At 33.4% G+C, this 15289-nt stretch overlaps 5 protein-coding genes across 12 annotated transcripts; 1 reads left to right on the forward strand and 4 right to left on the reverse strand.

Moving 5' to 3' along the window:
• Window positions 1–2609: 2609 nt before the first annotated feature.
• Window positions 2610–5666, reverse strand: Uch (Ubiquitin carboxyl-terminal hydrolase). The gene is made up of 7 exons (XM_078186824.1): window positions 5548–5666; window positions 5464–5475; window positions 5133–5261; window positions 4914–5065; window positions 4698–4839; window positions 4565–4640; window positions 2610–4474 (listed from the first exon to the last, which is right to left on the reverse strand). Exons 1-7 carry the CDS (start codon window positions 5581–5583, stop codon window positions 4317–4319), a joined length of 705 nt encoding a protein of 234 aa, XP_078042950.1. The 5' UTR covers window positions 5584–5666; the 3' UTR covers window positions 2610–4316.
• Window positions 5486–8350, forward strand: Fuca (alpha-L-fucosidase). 7 transcript variants are annotated; one of them, XM_078186818.1, is made up of 7 exons: window positions 5486–5567; window positions 6356–6654; window positions 6736–6987; window positions 7060–7422; window positions 7498–7716; window positions 7832–8055; window positions 8150–8350. In XM_078186818.1, exons 2-7 carry the CDS (start codon window positions 6378–6380, stop codon window positions 8240–8242), a joined length of 1428 nt encoding a protein of 475 aa, XP_078042944.1. In that variant the 5' UTR covers window positions 5486–5567; window positions 6356–6377; the 3' UTR covers window positions 8243–8350. The 7 variants fall into 7 exon arrangements, with proteins under 7 accessions (XP_078042944.1, XP_078042945.1, XP_078042939.1 ...); XM_078186819.1 differs by having other exon boundaries at window positions 5543–5567; window positions 6374–6654; XM_078186813.1 differs by lacking the exon at window positions 5486–5567 and adding an exon at window positions 5700–5734.
• On the reverse strand, window positions 8271–10546 carry Cndp2 (Cytosolic non-specific dipeptidase 2). Of its 2 annotated transcripts, XM_078186822.1 has the most exons (6): window positions 10379–10546; window positions 10160–10285; window positions 9565–10015; window positions 9065–9493; window positions 8512–8985; window positions 8271–8439 (listed from the first exon to the last, which is right to left on the reverse strand). In XM_078186822.1, the coding sequence occupies exons 2-6, from the start codon at window positions 10198–10200 to the stop codon at window positions 8392–8394; spliced, it is 1443 nt and encodes a 480-aa protein (XP_078042948.1). In that variant the 5' UTR covers window positions 10201–10285; window positions 10379–10546; the 3' UTR covers window positions 8271–8391. The 2 variants fall into 2 exon arrangements, with proteins under 2 accessions (XP_078042948.1, XP_078042946.1); XM_078186820.1 differs by having other exon boundaries at window positions 10160–10546.
• A 287-nt stretch (window positions 10547–10833) lies between these two features.
• Window positions 10834–12168, reverse strand: LOC144473179 (uncharacterized). The gene is made up of 4 exons (XM_078186823.1): window positions 11857–12168; window positions 11453–11770; window positions 11116–11383; window positions 10834–11044 (listed from the first exon to the last, which is right to left on the reverse strand). Exons 1-4 carry the CDS (start codon window positions 11945–11947, stop codon window positions 10978–10980), a joined length of 744 nt encoding a protein of 247 aa, XP_078042949.1. The 5' UTR covers window positions 11948–12168; the 3' UTR covers window positions 10834–10977.
• Window positions 12169–12435: 267 nt separating this feature from the next.
• LOC144473181 (histone H2A-like) lies at window positions 12436–13551 on the reverse strand. Its single transcript, XM_078186825.1, has one exon. It carries the CDS (start codon window positions 13345–13347, stop codon window positions 12973–12975), a length of 375 nt encoding a protein of 124 aa, XP_078042951.1. The 5' UTR covers window positions 13348–13551; the 3' UTR covers window positions 12436–12972.
• Between the last annotated feature and the right edge of the window lie 1738 nt (window positions 13552–15289).

Below are 15289 nucleotides of genomic sequence, written 5' to 3' on the forward strand. Positions count from 1 at the left end.
AGTTGACTTTTACCGATCTTAACCTTCACTCCCTATCACAAAGAGAGATTGTATACTAATCCGCGTATCGTGATACAGGCACAAACATTTATATTTTTTTAGTGCTTCCCTTGATTTTAGTGTAGATCAGTTTCCATGTATTATCTGCGTTGCTCAATCAGGCGGATTTAACAAATTGCCATCGCAATATGTTTTATCAGCAGGACGCACACCTTCGGCGAACCTAAGAGATTTACTTTAGACTTAGGTATATACCTGTTATCAATTACATCGAACTCGATGAAAATATGTGATGTCAAATGAAATCTTAGCGAAAGTAAAAAATCGTTTATAAAGCGTCGGTAGTAGATTGTAAAGCGGCACTGTATACAACGGTTGTTCGACGAATCAACCCAAAGATTACAATTCCAGGATATCTCCGAGTACAACTTGAAGAAGCGACAAGAGTATCCACCAAAAAGATCTTAATGAAATGATCAGGCTTTCGCGTCAGTTAGTCTTCAGATAGTATGAAATCGCTAAATTTGTTCGCGTTTGTCATACGCGCTTGGAATACTTTGTCGAACCTTTTATTTTCATCCTTCGAAAGGCTTTCAACGTGTAAGTGGCTTCTTCTACGGTAAGAAGACCAGTTTCCGCATAAATTTTCCACTGCCATGAATCATGAAAATACCCGTACTTCCCATTGCGAGGGAGTTCCTCTACGGCACGATTATTTTATCATCCTATCTGAGCACCAACGAACCCCAAAATTTTCCACTACGATGACGAAGATCTTGCCAACGCGATCAATAATAGATAGAATTACTATACCTCTTGAACAATAGATAATAGCAACGTAATGTAATACATCTGTGTACATGTACAATAACTACACCGAATGTCGTGAAAATAATTTAATTCAGCGGAGATTCGATAAGGCTTCCATTTCGATTATCATTTATTAATCGAGAGAAATGAGATTGTGGCATCGATTTACAAAAACAATAACCTTGACAAACGTCAATACTTATTATGTAATCGTTCTATTTCATCGCAAGTGTTCATAATAGAATAAAGGAACAAAAATTCAAATGATTTAGTGAATGATCGATAAATTGAAAGGAAACTTTCGAAATTCCTTGCTTTAACTGAATTTACGATACGAATAAAAATTAATCATCGAATGCGAGCTTACCTAATCGAACAACAATTGTATAAATTATTGTATAATTTCACCGAATATCTCAATTCTTCCTAGAAATTCCTACGAAATCATTTTTTAATGGCGTTTGAATGATCCGTGTGCTTTGACGTGTGCTAATTTGACGATAAATTTGTAGGTATAATATTTACACGTGTATACCGGTTTCTCCGTCATTTTTAGCTTTTGCAATAAACAAGGATCTGCTGAAGAAACAGACACCAGATAGTCAACTTTCTGTTAGATTCTTCCTTTATCTGGAAATGCATATCTCATGTACAATTGACAGAAACTTATGTAACCGATTCGTTGAAGAAATACTCGACGGGGCAAGAAATTATCGCACCCGCCCCATATAGGAATCTAACAGCCGTTTTACGACCGCGGTAGGAAGATTCCCACTGTATGGAAAACTTTTGAATAGGGATCTACACGAACGCGAGAACCATACTTTTCATAGAAACTTTCCCTCCTCCAAGGTTGAGAGACAAATAATGACTAATGCACCCCAATAAATCTTTCCTTTCACGTAGATATCGTACAAGTTACTTCAAAGGGAGGTATCGGAACGATTAATTATGAAGCCTTAACAACTGCTCGTAAAGACAAAGAAAACAAGACCGAATAAAATTGCATGTATATCCATATTATTGATACTAGCTTTATCTGTAACCTTTAGTTAGCCAAAAAATTTCCGCTGTCATTGTTAAACAATTAAAAGTATCTGCCGATTCGACGTTTAACATTAAACAAATCAACGCTTCGAAATGGTTAAAGATTACATCCGAAATCACCATGAAACTTAATTGAGCCGAATCTAATGAAAATGAAGACGTACAAAAATACTTTCCAAATATCTTCTTTAATAACGTAGAACACAATATTCGCATGATATGTATTCTTTCTAAGATGATTAGTGCATACCAATTAATTCTTCCGACGATCGATGTCGTTTTCACACTGTACTTATACCTAATTACAAACGTCGAACATAGTTATGAAGATAATTATAGAATTTATTCTCGCTTCTCCTTTCTTTCCTTCGTTACCGAGCGTCAGCGTTATGCAAGAAATCGCGTGATATATGTAGTCAACAACGGGTCGCAAGCCTAGATTTCGGTTTTATTTTGTGTTTTGAAGCTACTATTTAGAGAGTGGTGCCAAGATACACGCTCTCAGAAGAGGATCGAAAATAACTAAGCCTTTTGCTACCTTCTGGTCACTGACCGACAAGTTTTGTGACCTCCGACAATAGACTCGTAAATTTGATTTTTCTACGATATCTCCGTAATCGTATAAACTGGCGTGAGGTAATTCACTTGCTAGTAAACGAAGAAGCAATTGTTTTAGATACAAAAATTGACTTTCCGCGACTAAAGACTTCTCTACAAGAAGAAGGTGAGTTATTAAAAGAATACAATTCACAAACGCATACAAATAACTGTTATTTGAAGAAATATGTAAAATACATTTCTGAAATTTCATTTGAATTAGATGAAATAGTAAAACAGCAATTAACGCAATATTAAATTAAATGAAAATTATTGTACACGTGTACTGTACACTAATTTATTGTTTCCGCTAGCTATTTTTGACACGTAGCTCATATCGTTTCAATATTCGTTTCTTTTCGTTTGGCGCCAAAACTATTATAAAAATTTCTAAACGTATTTGTGCGTATAATTTGTGATGTTACTCAATTGTTAAAAAAGCAATTCTAGGAATTGATTTATAAAAAGGTAGCGAAGACAATTTGTACAAACAAATTTGTGAACAAACCAACGCGATTGAATTTTTAATGCGATGGTTACAATTATAAAGCTATTAATCTAAACCTAACAAATACAAAATCTAATACAATTTATGTTGTAATATTATACGAAAGAAGCGCCTTATGAACAATAACGTTCATTATATTTTAATTCACATTCACAACATCGATTTAATTGACTAACACAAATGTTACACGTTTGTTACTTAATTTCGGAATCGATTGTTTTAGAAAAAGAAAATAGGACTATTGATTTTAATTGTCAAATCTTTCACAGGTACTCAAATACTTTACAGGTATTCATCCTCGAACAATACAGTACAGATATCAAAAACTTTTAACTGAAACCAATGCAATCATTCTGGTTATATGTATACAAATCTTACATTAATTTTCTGTACGCCTTCTTTACGCTGTTTTGTCGTCTTAGTTATTATTTGATTATTTAAACATTCGCTAGATTGTATAAATTTTTAAAAAAATATGTATTAAAAAACGTTGATCTGCAATTTCTGGAACATGTTACTTTCCATTTTTCTTTAATCCTATACATAAATTATCTTTCAACGAGGGTGCAATACAAATACCTGCCAATATCTGTATGTACTCCTATTTACCAATATATTTCTTATAATGTGATAAGCAAATATTAGCAAATATTAACAAATGCAACACCAAATGACTGTGTATATAATGTAGAAAATAAAATTGGAAACCACTTCCAATGACTTTGATCTTCACGTATTAACGTACAATCAGGAATCGAAATATACAGGTACCGCTCGTTTCTGAAAAACTTCTATCAGCACTTATATCTTACACTTAAGAGAATACCTATTCCTGTAAAATTTGTAAATCTTATCATGAAGAATTGCTATAAAAGTGTTCTTACGGAATAGATATTCTAGAATTTCTTTTTACGTATTCTCAATAAAACTTTTTGAAACAAATTCTATCAGTACTGTTATAAATAGAACCTATTAATAAGTTTCAGAACTTTTCCGTCCCTGCATACAATACGTGATAACTCACGGCCTTCTTCCTGAAAGACCTTTAAAAGTCGTCGCTCGTTGTTAGTTAAAAACTTAACAAAAATATATTAATGCTACTACATTGTAATCTGCCTCAACATATATGTATACATATGGCCTTGACCTTGACACGCGTTGTCAAAGCTGCTCTCTTGAATGATTTCAAAAAGTTATAATGTTCTATACTATTTAAAGAAATTTTGTAATTAATAATATCCAAATATTACGAAATGAACGTTTATTCGAGACTTATTTTGAATAATTAATAACTTTTTAAAAAATATTTACCGAAATTTGTAAGAAATGAATATAATGCATATTATATACAAAATTAAAATGATTCCGAATCATTATTAGATAGGGCAACAACCGTAAAGCACACTTCATCTGGATCGCGTGCTATATAGTCTTTACAAACACGAGCAGCATCTTCCAATAATGTCTCTGGAGTAGTTGAACCATGAGTAATAGGCCCAGGCTTGCGTCCATCTAAAGATTGCAATATTTAATTATATAATTAGAACATTTGAACAACATTGTTCAATTAATTTTCATTACGATAAACGATAACTTATTTACCTAATTCATATAAAATGCCATTTTTTTGTACAAATGCTACAAAATGATGAAACACTGGTACATCCTCGCTTGGTGCCTATAAAATATTTATTCTCACATTTTTATAATCATTTGGTAAAAATAAAAATCATACTTCTGTTTGTCCTTCATATGCCATTTCTTCATGTGTCTCACAGATTTCATTTGATGACATTAAAAGTTTTCCACACTCTTCAGCAGAGAGATTTTTAGAGTTATCTAAGAAAGTTTTCAAGAAACCTTCCTTAAGATTTATGCTGTAAAAATAATAACATATAGCATGCAGTATTAAATTTACATTCGATTTTCATATTATAGATGATAAACTTACGTATCTAGATTATTTGCAATACTATGAATTAATGCAATTGTACCACACGCATTGTGAATATATTGTTTCATATAATAAAGTGATGGATCTACTACAGCAGCAGTGCTTTGTTGTTTATCAACTTCTTCAGTATCAACTAATGTATTATCACCCTGTGAAGGCATCAATGTGTAAACACTACAGTCAATTTTAAATACATATAACCACATAATTCCAAACCTTTTTTCGCAAAGGGTAAAGTAAGATAATGGCAACAACTGGTTTTGGTATAAGCGCCAATAAATCTTGCTCTAGACCATAAACATCAACAATGCTCCATTCCTTTGGTACACCTAGTTGATGCAAGAACTACAAATATACATATCATTATTCAATCTTGAGAAGATATAAACAATGACAAAGTTATTTCATGTATGTAATCAGATGTCCTAACTTTAATATGCTATATAGAAATTAGTAGCTCATTAATAAGTATCTTAAATAATATTTACTGTATGTAATGATTACTGTCAAAAAGTTTTAATAACAATTGAAAATCTAGATTATTTACCTTCGTCATAACCTAGAACAGAGTAAAAAAATATTTAAATTCTGTCATACAATTTATGTACTTGTAAGAGACGGGGATTTTTACCTCAGGGTTAGACTCCAACGGTATCCAAAAAGACATGATAAAATTTCTATATTTCTTGTAAAACTGACAATAAACTGATAGGGAGTGGCGTTATAAATTCTAAGTTCAACTGACTACAATGTACATATACAGTATCGGTAGAATACATATGCACACGCATGCGATACCGGGTCTGGAGTTTGCTTATGTATTATATGTTTAAAATTTTCATTTCGTACTTTCAACGAAAGCGTTAATTAAAATGGATTCTGTCGTTTCATAAAAATACACTTATTATATCAATATATATGTATAAACAGAATTGAATGTATTAATCACCTATCGCATGACAATGATGACAATTCGGCAAGTTTATCGCCATATTTATCACTTTGACACATGAGAAACATACATTGAGTTAATGTTACATTAAAACGCTACTTTTCATATCTTATTCAAAATAGATAGAAACAAAGAAGTATTATACTTTTACGATATATGTACGTACATATATAGTTATTTATAAAGATTTGGTAAACTATTTATGTAATATTGTCTTTTGTACATATCTGTTATAAGAATTTTATTTACAATATTTATATGAATATTCATTTATATTCAATAAAATACATCCATATGTACATTCAATTATATCTTTAATAATGTACAGAGTGTTCCAGGTTTTGGTGGCTAAATTTTGTTAGCATATTTCATAATACTTAAATTTTTTTTAACAAATAGTATATTTGAAGCTTGGAATGCCCTGTATGCTATACTGATTTAAATATGTATACTGATATAAATGTGTTTGCATTCTGTATATTTTCAGTACAATTACAATAAACAGGAAAATGGTTTCATGGATTTACATCCTATTGTTCTGTACTCTTTGTATATTATGTGGATCATCAGAAGATGAATATGTCGTAATATTTTCGAGCATAGAAAATGACAAAGTATTTCAGCATCAAAATGGAAAACCAGATAAATATATTCCTACATGGGATAGTTTAGATAGCCGTCCACTTCCAAAGTGGTATGATGATGCAAAGTTTGGCATTTTTATTCATTGGGGGGTTTTCAGTGTTCCCAGCTTTGGTTCTGAATGGTTTTGGAATAATTGGCGAGGTAACATTACATTTCAGTAATTGGAACATTTAAACATCTTTTCTTTATTGCTTAATAAGTGATCTAATTTACTACTTTTAGATGAGCAGAATGATACCAAGTACCGTGACTTTATGAAACAAAGATATCCACCAAACTTTACATATCAGGACTTTGCTCATGATTTTACTGCAGAATTTTTTAATGCCACAGAGTGGAGTGAATTATTTCAAGCTTCAGGTGCAAAGTACGTGGTACTGACAAGTAAACATCACGAAGGATATACATTATGGCCGTCAAAATATTCCTTCAGTTGGAATTCTATGGATGTAGGACCACAAAGGGACCTTATAGGTATTACAGTCTACATTGTTATACTAGTAAAATATTACATATTTTCTAATCAACAATGCTTGTTTATATTAGGCGAATTATCAATGGCATTGCGAAGTTCAACTAATTTGAAGTTTGGGCTTTATCATTCCTTATATGAATGGTACAATCCCCTTTATTTGCACGATAAAGAAAACAATTTTAGAACAGATATTTTTGTTAAACAAAAAATAATACCTGAATTACAAGAGTTAATAGAGAATTATAAACCAGAAGTTTTATGGTCTGATGGAGATTGGGAAGCATCAGATACTTACTGGACATCAAAAGAATTTTTATGCTGGCTATACAACGAAAGTCCTGTAAAAGATACAGTTGTTGTTAATGATAGATGGGGTGCAAACATACCATGCCATCACGGTGATTTTTATACATGTACTGACAGATATAACCCAGGCAAGTATTAGACTTAGATACTTAAAATATCTTTAATATGTTATTTTATTGTAATTCCTTATCTCAAATAATTAGGTGTACTCCAACCTCATAAATGGGAGAACTGCATGACTATTGATAAGAAATCTTGGGGTTTTCGCAGAAACGCCCGTTTAGCAGAATATTTAACATTATCAGAATTGGTAAAAGAACTGGTAGTTACTGTAAGTTGTGGAGGAAATGTATTAATGAATGTGGGTCCAACAAAAGATGGCACTATTTCTCCAATTTTTGAAGAGAGATTACGTGGAATGGGTATGACAACTGTTTTATGCATACTTATTTGTTACTTGAATGATACTAAAATATTTTCATGTAAGTTTTACATCTTATCCAAAACAGAATATTACAACAAGTTTTTGTTTGACAGGCGATTGGTTAGCAATAAATGGAGAAGCTATTTATAATACCAAACCATGGAGTACACAAAATGACACCTTGACGAACTATGTTTGGTATACTCAAAGCAAAGATGAGGAATATATTTATGCACTAATGCTTGATTGGCCAAAGAATGGTCTATTGTACTTAGGATCGCTTACAACTTCCGTAAACACGCAAATTTTCTTACTTGGTTCTGATGAGCCACTTAAAGTAAGTAATTTTAGTAGTCTGATGAAAAATGACTAGTACATGTCTTATAAAAAGCATAATTGTTAATTACCATTGTGTATATATTAAATTTTAGTGGAAGCAGAATGGTAGAAAATCAATTATATCTATATCATCAGAATTTCATAGAGGGCAACCAGCTTGGGTGTTAAAAATAACACAGAAGTAAATTATATCAAAATAACCGAATCCAATCATTCTAAAAGTTCTTCCATTTTATTATGAACAATATTTTTGTATAGCTTATATACATTATATAAAAAAGACTTTCCCATTATCCATTCTCCTTAAAGTTACTGATTTTTCAAGCCCCTTTAATTACTGAATTTGAGCTACTTCGTACAAATAAGCGCCGAGTAACTTCGTCTGGAATAAAAGTGAACAGTTACTGCATGAAACATTTTAAAGAAATCTATCGTTCATTAAAAAAATACATACTCCCTCGATGTAATTGCGAATATTCAATTTTTCATTTTGTGAATGAGCTCCATCATCACCGGCACCAACCGGCAAAAGTAGTACATTTTTACCCGTTACTTTCTGGAATGTCAGAGTAACTGGAATCGAACCACCTTCTCGTGATAAGTCTGGCTCTACTTTATAAACATGTTTGGTAGCTTTGCGCCCAGCCACATAATGCGGATGATCAGGATTTTCAGACCAGGGTTCCCCAACATGACCCATAATAACTTTCATTTTATTTGGGCTACCTCTAGCAGCCCACATTTTATCCAAATATGTTGTTACTTTTTCAATAACCCCATCACCGGTCATATTTGGCACCAATCTTATAGAGAATTTGCCAATAACTTTTCTTGGAATGACAGTCTTTGCACCTGGTTCACTAAATGCACCTTCTATGCCATGAAGGGATAAACTGGGTTGTCTCCAACGATGAATTAAAAGCTGGATCTAATAATGCAACAAAACACATTATAATATATATAATATTATAACATTTAATATCAAATTATTAATTATAAAAACGTGCCTTATCTTCATTATGAGCAAGTCTATCTGTACCAACATTTTTCTTGAATTCAGGTACATCAAATTCTATTGTTTTATAAGCATCCAATTCTTTTTCTGTAATCTTCGCCACATTGTCATAAATACCGTCTATTAAAATTTTACCATTTACATCAACCAACGTATTCATTAAATAAATCAAGTCAGCCATCGCTTCATGCACAGTTCCACCAAATGTACCACTGTGTAAATCTTGACTGGCACATGTAACTTCAATATTGAAATAACCGATACCTCTTAGGCCGTATGTAATACAAGGCTTCTTAGTGCCCAACCAATAATTATCAGATATGCAGACATAATCTACACCCTGTAAGAATGTATCCTTGCGTGCCCACAATAGGTCATCCAAACCTTCACTTCCAGCTTCCTCCATACCTTCGAAGACAAACTGTAATCAAAATGGAATTAGTAATGAAAGATGACACAATTGTTAGTAACAGTTTACAATAATGAAAATACCTTAAGATTTACAGGAATATTAGCACCAATAGCTTTATAAGCTTGCAGTGCATGTATCCAACAAAGCACAGGGCCTTTGTCATCTGTACTTCCACGGCCATATAATTTTTCGTCTTTCTCCACAAGAACAAACGGTTCTGTATCCCAACCATCTGATTTCATTGCTGGTTGAACATCTAAATGTCCATATAAAAGCACAGTTTTTTTCTTTGGATCAGATCCAAGTGTTCCTAACAATATTGGCGGCAATGGTATTTCGTCTCCATTTGGACAAGTTTCTTTTCCTACATCTGCTAATTCCGTAGTAGCACCAAGATCTTTCAGTTTAACTTCTGCCCATTTCATCATTCGAACTATCTCATCTCTGTGATCTGGCCATGCAGAAACCGATTTTATAGCCACTGCTTCACGTAGATTATTTATGTATTCTGTTTTATGATTGTCAATGTAACTAGAAATTGAAAATAGAATTTCGAATTTAAACATAAGACAAAACTGAATTTCATTGTTCAGTCGTCATTTCATCGGTACTGGATCAAATTAAAAAAAAAAGGATTGATTACACAAAAATAATATTATTTAATTAAGCACATACCTGAACAAGTTGGTTAGAGTTGAAGGAAGTTTTGAAGCCATATTTCTCTTATCTTTGACCGGGTGTGGTCAATTTGTGCGAAAGATTGTTTCACTTGTAGCGTATTTATCAGTCTGGAAATGTATTCTACGAGAGCAGAAATATAAACAATGGTTAATCTTATCAATCGCTCGAGAGGCGTAGCCCCGCAACCTATCTTTCCAAGAAAGTTATGCACACTCTTTATTGGTGGATTTTATATCTCGTGCTGGAGTGTACTCATCAATGTTACAGCCACAGAAGTGCCTTTGTATTCAAGTACGTACACAACTATGTAACTGATACGAAATAACAATGTAACATTTGTTTCTTCAACACAGTGATTAAGTGAATTATATAAAAGTTCGATATTATGTGTAAAATTGTAAGCCTCTATTGTTCCATGCATACTTTAGCCACCCTTTTATTGACGTTATTCTACGTCCCTGCGAAAATGATGTCATTTTTGTTCACGTAAGTTAATAGTTAATCCTACTAACAGTGAATGTTAAAAATATGTATTGTACAGTGCAACAGGGTTAGGGGATACATCCGCGAATACGTATATTTTATTTTTATGTATGATATATTTTTTTTGTACGTCTAGAATATCGGGGAAAAAAAATTGTTTAATTTGATATTGGACAAAGTTGGTTTGTCTTCATGGTTTATTTCTAATAACATAACATAAACACAATGTCACAATATTTATCAAATACACAAAGCTGTAGTATCACACTAAAAAAAGTTTAATGCTATAATACTGGATTCAATTAGTTGATCATATTCTGTTTATGTCTTTACATTAAAGACAAAGCTGCAGTTTTCAATACAAGAGCTTGTAGTTCATTAATATCTTTTTCAAACCTATAAAAAACGTGACATATTATCGACTGTAATACAGTTCAATAATTAATAGTTGGTACCGAACATTATACCTTTTGTGATAATCTTTAATGGTATCATAGGTGTTCAAGAAATCTTTAATATTAGTATTAATAATTTGACAAGACCTGTCATGAGACTCAATTAAATCCATAATAGACTTTAAAGTGCCACAGCAGGATTTTAGGGCATTGGCAGTTTCTTCCCACTCTTTGGGTGTCTTGGCAAGAATTATATTCTCACAGTGTAACACATCATAATTTTGTAAAATAATATGCAACTGGGATAGAGCATCTATTACCTGCTTGAAATCTGCAGATTCTGTAATTCAATTTTCTCATATAACTCAGAAATAGTTCGCTCACATAAATGTTTATCAACATTACTTACTGATAGTGTTTTTTATATCCAAGATTTGTGTATCTATTTCATTCTGCAAATTAGTAAGATGAATTATGTCTCTTTCTCTATTTTTCAGTTTAAATAATTTCTGCTTATTCAAATCAAGTTCTTCAGACATTGTTGCTAGTTGTGTTATAATTAACTTCTCCATCTCCTGTAACTTGTCTTTTAATATAATATCCATCATCAGACTTTGTAAATATTTGTCATATAAAAATTTCATGTCTGCATTCTCGTTATTAAAATTTCTGTCTACTTGAGATAACACCACTGATAATCTATCAGATCTACAATTTTTTGGCAGATCTAGATCATCAAAGTAATACAAATGTTTTATATGTTCTACGTACAGATACATTAAGAAATTAAAAGAGAAAAATTATATTCTTTACCCTGTGGTAAGGCAAATTCGGATGGAAACATTGTTCTTCTGTAACGAGACGGGGCTTTGTTAATAGCATCCGCTGGGTTTCGTTTCTGCATCTTTTTATTAAAAACAATTTTTATACTATCGTTAGGAATCACGTCAATGTATAGAAAATGTTCAAATATGAAATCCCAGAAGAGTTTTGAATTCCGTATCGCACTGCTTTTAAATTAACTTCTGTGAAACTGTTCGATCTGAACCGCTAACCCCCTACTAGATGACACCATTTACATGTTCCGTTTAAAGTCTGAAAATAGCGTCATTCCACGCAGTGGCGAAACACTGAAACGATTAGAAAAAATTACCAACAGGGATTTTGGCTAGTAATTTGAACAGTTCGCCGCTACGTGAAGCGACGCTATACTAAGTATGGCGGATATAGATAATTAACGTTTTCTATTGTATTGATAATTTTTAATACTCATTACATGACCAACAACGAAGAGCAAATTTTTGAATCGTCATGAATGTGAATTAAACTTGGAGAATCGTATTTTAATGACAGACATATTTCGCTTTGAAATGTGGAGTCACTTTGAAAAATGGATAAATTCTGATCGATACGATCCGAAGAGAAATGATTCGATTATATTGAATTTTTCGGAGCAATATATCAATGACTATAATCCCATGGAAATTTCTAGACCAATAAGTGCTTTATTTTACTTAAAAACAATACGTGCAAGTACTAATACCTTGCCATATCCAGCGTTTTTCCACCGTGTTTAACAACGTTGTTGTTATATTTTAACTAAAAAATAATTTGTACCTTTAAATTTAAGTTTTATGTACAATACGAGACGAATTCTACCGCATTACGTGGCAAAAGCAGAATACGCGATACCAAGTCCTACATTCTGCCACGTCATAAACATTTTCCCGAGAGAATCAACTATTTCAATAATATTAGGACAATTGTAAAAAAGAGACCCGCCTTGCAAATTATTGTTAAAATTCATCAGTACATCAATACGAAAGATTTCTAATAAAAAGGTAGAATTAGATGGGTTTCCAACGTTTTAAAATATTTTGTGGCCCTTAAAAGGGCCAGTTTTGTTATCAGGTTGAGGTCCAATATTGTTTATGCCTTCTTCTCGGTCTTTTTCGGCAACAGTACTGCTTGGATATTCGGAAGGACACCTCCTTGAGCGATGGTGACGCCAGATAGAAGTTTGTTCAGCTCCTCGTCATTTCTGATCGCAAGTTGTAAATGTCTTGGAATGATCCTGGTCTTCTTGTTGTCACGCGCTGCGTTTCCCGCCAATTCCAGAACCTCAGCGGCCAGGTACTCCATGACGGCAGCCAGGTAAACGGGAGCTCCGGCGCCAACTCTTTCCGCGTAGTTTCCCTTTCTCAGGAGCCTGTGGATACGGCCCACGGGAAATTGCAATCCAGCCCTATTGGAACGGGACTTCGCCTTCGCTTTAGCTTTTCCACCTTTGCCACGGCCAGACATTTCTCAGCAGCAGTTGACTCTCGAAAGAACAAATTAACAACACTCTTAACCCGTTCGTCTCGACGATTGGATCGACTATGTTTTCGCGTCCGCTGTACTTCCTATTTATACCCATTCTTGGGACCGCGCTCCAACCAATGAGCGACGCGCTTGATCCTGATTGGCGCGAACGCGCAGATGGTCTACTACCAGATGCAGGATTATTTTTTTTACACACGAACTGTGCATTGTATATTATTATTATTATACTGTATATTTCATTACTACATTGCACATTCTTCTGAATTAATCAATTATATTTTATTGTATTAATTCAGCGGTAGCGTTTTTAAAAGATTTCTTGAAATTATTAAATTTTCAGATTACATAGTCGTCGAACACAATTAACTGGTTAAAATCTTCGGGAGTCCTCCGCGTCGATTCGTCGTCTCTGCTTTCACCGACCAAGGCAACCAGGAAAGACGCTGCCTCTGAGTTGTCAACTAGTACAGGTTGCCCGCAATTTTGCAGGAACGTGTAATTATCGCGTGACATAATGATTACTTAATTACACGATACATTTCTCCTACTTTTCTTGATCACTCGATGACAGTACCAAATCAGTTACAAGGTGCAACGGGTATCTATCGGCTAATCCCTTGCACTACGATTTCTTCCACACTGCGTTAATTGGAACTTATTCATCCTTAATATTTTTAATAAAAGCATCAGACAATTTTTGTTCCTTTTATTGTCTTTATATACTTTTGTTTCTAAGCTTTGGGAACAGAAGAATTTATTTTTATTTCGATGTAGAAGAAACGAGTCTGACTCGTTATAATGGTGCAAGAGGTTAACCCTCCAGGTCGTTCGAGCTTGCAATTTTTAATATAACCTCCTCGCAAAGGAATCAAAGAAATTCTGTAGCAAAGAAAAGCAAATTAATTCGACCTTTACAGAATCGAATTGCCAAGTCCTTTGCGAGTGAGTAACAGCAGCGTAGCGATACAGTTCCGATGCAAAATAGTATGCGATAGCGGACTATACCGTTGCCGGAGAAAATCGTTCCACCTTCGCTTTGAAAATATTAACTCGATTCTAGTGCAGTTGCCCGCTGAAAAATGCGCACGTGCGGCGTACGTGACACGCGATACGGTGGTGCTGCTTTTTCTCTTCTCCATTCGCATTACGCTTGTTTAACGTAAAGGAGTCAAGTGACCTGTCAGGGATGCAAGCGTGCGCGTAGGAAACGGAATCGCGATTAATATAATATCCGAGGAGAAATATCTCTAGAGGCTGTCGAACAAACGCAACCAACGCGGAACGAAGTCTGTAGAATGCTTCATTCTACCGCCGATTTTACTTCGACGGATAAACGTTGCTAAACCTGCCACTTATTAACCCTTTTGCTCCGATGGGCGTATATATACAGTCTCGAAGAATGACCATTCATATACGAAGCGTATACATGTATATAGCGTATATATACGTTCATACCATGTATATTTTTATTCCATACTTTACACGAGATACTTTTGTTAATCGACAAACAGTTGACTATAATTATTTAACCCTTAACGGACGAGAGGCGACTCTCAGACGCTACTGTGTTTCGCACGACAGGACGAGTGGCGAGTAAGAGACGACACGCGATGTTTATATAAAATATAAACTATATAAATTAGTAAATGTATATTAGTAATTAGTATATTAGTAAAATCTATGTAAATATAAATTATATAATTGTATATAGATGCATATAATCGTATATAAATTATATTTGTATTACATACAAATTAAAATAATTTATATACAAGATAGTCGACACATCTGAAAAAATTGCCTCGTCCTGCTACCTCACTTGGTCGGAAGAGTCGCCGTCCGCTAAGCGTTAAGAAAATAAATTATGATTATAAACTTTTATATTTTAGAAAGTAAAGCGATATTACTAAATATAATGAAT

The sequence above is a fragment of the Augochlora pura genome, chromosome 7 (genome assembly GCF_028453695.1).
Source record: "Augochlora pura isolate Apur16 chromosome 7, APUR_v2.2.1, whole genome shotgun sequence".
NCBI classification, from domain to species: Eukaryota; Metazoa; Arthropoda; class Insecta; order Hymenoptera; family Halictidae; genus Augochlora; species Augochlora pura.

Bases quoted from the DNA above. Each gene is read 5' to 3' on its own strand.
- LOC144473179 (XM_078186823.1), bottom strand. From the start codon at position 11,947: ATGCAGAAACGAAACCCAGCGGATGCTATTAACAAAGCCCCGTCTCGT. The intron at 11,771-11,856 runs GTAAAGAATATA...TTGATGATCTAG, and splicing joins CGAATTTGCCTTACCACAGG to ATCTGCCAAAAAATTGTAGA. The intron at 11,045-11,115 runs GTATAATGTTCG...CGTTTTTTATAG, and splicing joins ATTAAAGATTATCACAAAAG to GTTTGAAAAAGATATTAATG.
- Fuca (XM_078186813.1), top strand. From the start codon at position 5,706: ATGCGATACCGGGTCTGGAGTTTGCTTAT. The intron at 7,717-7,831 runs GTATGACAACTG...TTTGTTTGACAG, and splicing joins AGAGAGATTACGTGGAATGG to GCGATTGGTTAGCAATAAAT. The intron at 8,056-8,149 runs GTAAGTAATTTT...ATTAAATTTTAG, and splicing joins GTTCTGATGAGCCACTTAAA to TGGAAGCAGAATGGTAGAAA.
- LOC144473181 (XM_078186825.1), bottom strand. From the start codon at position 13,347: ATGTCTGGCCGTGGCAAAGGTGGAAAAGCTAAAGCGAAGGCGAAGTCC.
- Uch (XM_078186824.1), bottom strand. From the start codon at position 5,583: ATGTCTTTTTGGATACCGTTGGAGTCTAACCCTGAG. The intron at 4,840-4,913 runs GTAAGTTTATCA...TTATTTTTACAG, and splicing joins ATTGCAAATAATCTAGATAC to CATAAATCTTAAGGAAGGTT. The intron at 4,475-4,564 runs GTAAATAAGTTA...TGCAATCTTTAG, and splicing joins TGGCATTTTATATGAATTAG to ATGGACGCAAGCCTGGGCCT.
- Cndp2 (XM_078186822.1), bottom strand. From the start codon at position 10,200: ATGGCTTCAAAACTTCCTTCAACTCTAACCAACTTGTTCAG. The intron at 10,016-10,159 runs GTATGTGCTTAA...TTCAATTTCTAG, and splicing joins ACTCTAACCAACTTGTTCAG to TTACATTGACAATCATAAAA. The intron at 9,494-9,564 runs GTATTTTCATTA...TTTTGATTACAG, and splicing joins ATATTCCTGTAAATCTTAAG to TTTGTCTTCGAAGGTATGGA.